Source organism: Sinocyclocheilus anshuiensis, unplaced genomic scaffold, assembly GCF_001515605.1.
Source record: "Sinocyclocheilus anshuiensis isolate Anshui unplaced genomic scaffold, SAMN03320099.WGS_v1.1 scaffold159, whole genome shotgun sequence".
NCBI lineage: Eukaryota > Metazoa > Chordata > Actinopteri > Cypriniformes > Cyprinidae > Sinocyclocheilus > Sinocyclocheilus anshuiensis.
This window is the reverse complement of record NW_015549567.1, coordinates 756,689-759,215: the sequence shown is the minus strand read 5'-3', so window position 1 is coordinate 759,215 and position 2,527 is coordinate 756,689. Positions and strand designations below refer to the sequence as shown.

Sequence of the window (2,527 nt, the reverse complement as noted above, 5' to 3'; positions counted from 1 at the left end):
TATAGGTCAGGTCTCGTGCTCGTAGGGAGAGTGTAGATTTTTTTTTAACAAAATAAAACAAGCATTTTCTCAGTAATTTGGGGGATTCTTTTTGAAGAAAACCTGAAGCGTTCATTTTACAGTATGCTTTGCATTGCTTTTCAAAGGCTCATGAGTCTTTGCCAGTGATATATAACGCAAATGATGAGGCTATATTTTATCAACAGATCACTTACAGGATTTTCACTCTGTCCAGCTGCCTTCTATGGACAGATGTAGAAAGAAAGGATGCCCACCTCCTTGCTTAATGTCCTTTTCTAACCCCATTGCTGTTCAGTCTGAGCACAAATGCACATAAAAAATATTTTAAGAATGACTAGTTTTTTAATAAAAGCTGAACTGTCAAATAAATCCAGTTTGACTTAAATTATAGGTGTGTTCTCAGTACAACATGCAGTGCAATAAGAAGACATATGGTGACCTGTATTTTATGTTTTATTAATAGACTACATATGTATAATCAGCCAGAGCTACTATAAAAATAGAAAGATTAACATTTGAATAGACATTATTCACACATAAACAGTGATACAATAAATATTGTGTAGTTATCTTATTGATGGTTGCAGGATGAACAGAGACAACATGCATTAAATATTTGTGTCAAAACACATACTGTTACTTGCATACATGAAAGTAGACAAGCATAGATACATTTTTATAATCATTATATAAATGAATAAAGAGATACATAAGTGTAGCAATCATTTTGAGGAAATAATTGAAATCTTTACTTTGTAGTTTTAATAGCTCTCATTGAGCAGGTCCAGCCCACAACAGTGTTGATTGATCTAAATGGAAAGGTCGCTATTTTTATTTGGCTTTATATGGCAAAGAATGAAAGATGATCTTTTAAACCTGCTCTGTTGTTAAAAGCGGCTATGCTCTTTAGGAGACCATACAGTTATAACTCCCCTGCCATCAAGCAGGGCAAAGAAAGGGTACAGCTTCTCACGAAAGTGTCCCGTAAAGGTGTAGATGTGTGATTTGTTCTCTGCATTGTAGAAGGAAATCTGCCCCTCCTCGTAATCAGTGTATATTCCCATCCTTTGGGGCACCAGCAGCAGTGGCAGTGCTGTTTCGGGATTGGTGCATGCGAAAAATTGACGTGTGCTGCGCCACAGGACCCAATAACCAGTAGAAGGATTCATTGGAAAGCGGCCATGCCTCTTTGAGGAAGCAGTTGTCACTCCAACTTTCCAATAACCATTGTTTGCAAATTCCACTTCCCAGTAATGGCGGCCACTCATGTAGCCCTCCCAGCCTAGGACACAGGGCAAGCTGTCAAAACGCTGAGGGCTGTAAGGCAGATTGGCCTCTGTTAAGCCCTCCTGAACTTTCTTGTGGTCATCAGAGAGCTGCAGCCAAGCTTGGTTGGTCATGGGATCAAGAGTTACATCAGCTATTTGAAAGAAGGACGTGAGGGCATTAGGACTGATGCATTTAACACTTCTTTGTTAATGCTGGAGTGAAGGGTTTTTGGGGGGGAAGGTCAAATTTAAAAGATATAAACTTACCTCCTGCACTGACAATCCAGTTCCAGACTGAAAAAAAAGAGAAAAATATTGAGTCTTCATTTTTTAAATGCACACTTATAACACTATACTTTGTTTTATTCATAAAATTTCAGACAAATATTTAACTCAAATTTGAAATCTTTCTTTCTTTTGACCCTAATCAATCTCTCTCTCAATTTTTTTTCCTCTTTTGGAAAGTCATAGAAATGCTATTGTTTTTTAATATCTCAAATGTGCTCCATGGGGTCTAATAAAAGTTATAGTTACCTGAATTAGGGATGTATCGTGGCATGCCTGTTTGAAAACAAAAAAGAACCAAGAAGAAAGTTACTAATATTCATTCATGTACTTTTCAGCTTTATTCATATTTTCAGCTTTATTCATTTTAGGTTAGGTTGGGTTTCGGTTCCCTCACCAGCTTTCCAGGTGCGTTGCTTAGCTGAAAGCCATAGATGAGGAACCATACCCTAAAATTAATATTAAAACATGAATTAGCAGCAAGAAATTTTAATAAAGGGATCTTATGAGACACCCTGTATCACTTAGACTGTATTAGGATTAAAATGACATGATATGATGTATTTACAGACTTTGTTGTTTGAAGTTGGACCTTCCACCAAACTTTTACTACACGGATAACATGCTGATCAAACCATATTTCAACCCAAAAAGTTATGATTTTTAAAATCACAATTTAATAAATGATTTTTGATCACTATTAAACAAACACAATTTAATATAATGTTTTACAGTACATAATAAATGTCTCTCAAATGCAAATGCTCAAACATCACAGACTGCAATAACTGGTCACAGGCTGTAAACCAATGCTGCTCTCTTGCACTTTGCTCATTTAAAGGGGTCATATGATGCGATTTCAATTTTTCCTTTCTCTTTGAAGTGTTACAAGCTCTTGGTGCATAAAGAAGATCTGTAAAGTTGCAAAGACTAAAGTCTCAAATCCAAAGAGA

General features: G+C 36.2%; 1 protein-coding gene across 1 annotated transcript in view; it reads right to left on the bottom strand.

Moving 5' to 3' along the window:
* Positions 1-908: 908 nt before the first annotated feature.
* The window catches only part of LOC107657266 (E3 ubiquitin-protein ligase TRIM39-like), a 9,761-nt gene continuing 8,142 nt past the window's right edge, over positions 909-2,527 (bottom strand). The window contains exons 7-10 of the mRNA XM_016445298.1: positions 1,972-2,023; positions 1,824-1,850; positions 1,557-1,583; positions 909-1,441 (exon numbers count right to left, since the gene is read on the bottom strand). Of these exons, the coding sequence (XP_016300784.1) occupies positions 909-1,441; positions 1,557-1,583; positions 1,824-1,850; positions 1,972-2,023 (639 nt within the window). The remainder of the gene's footprint in view (positions 1,442-1,556; positions 1,584-1,823; positions 1,851-1,971; positions 2,024-2,527) is intronic.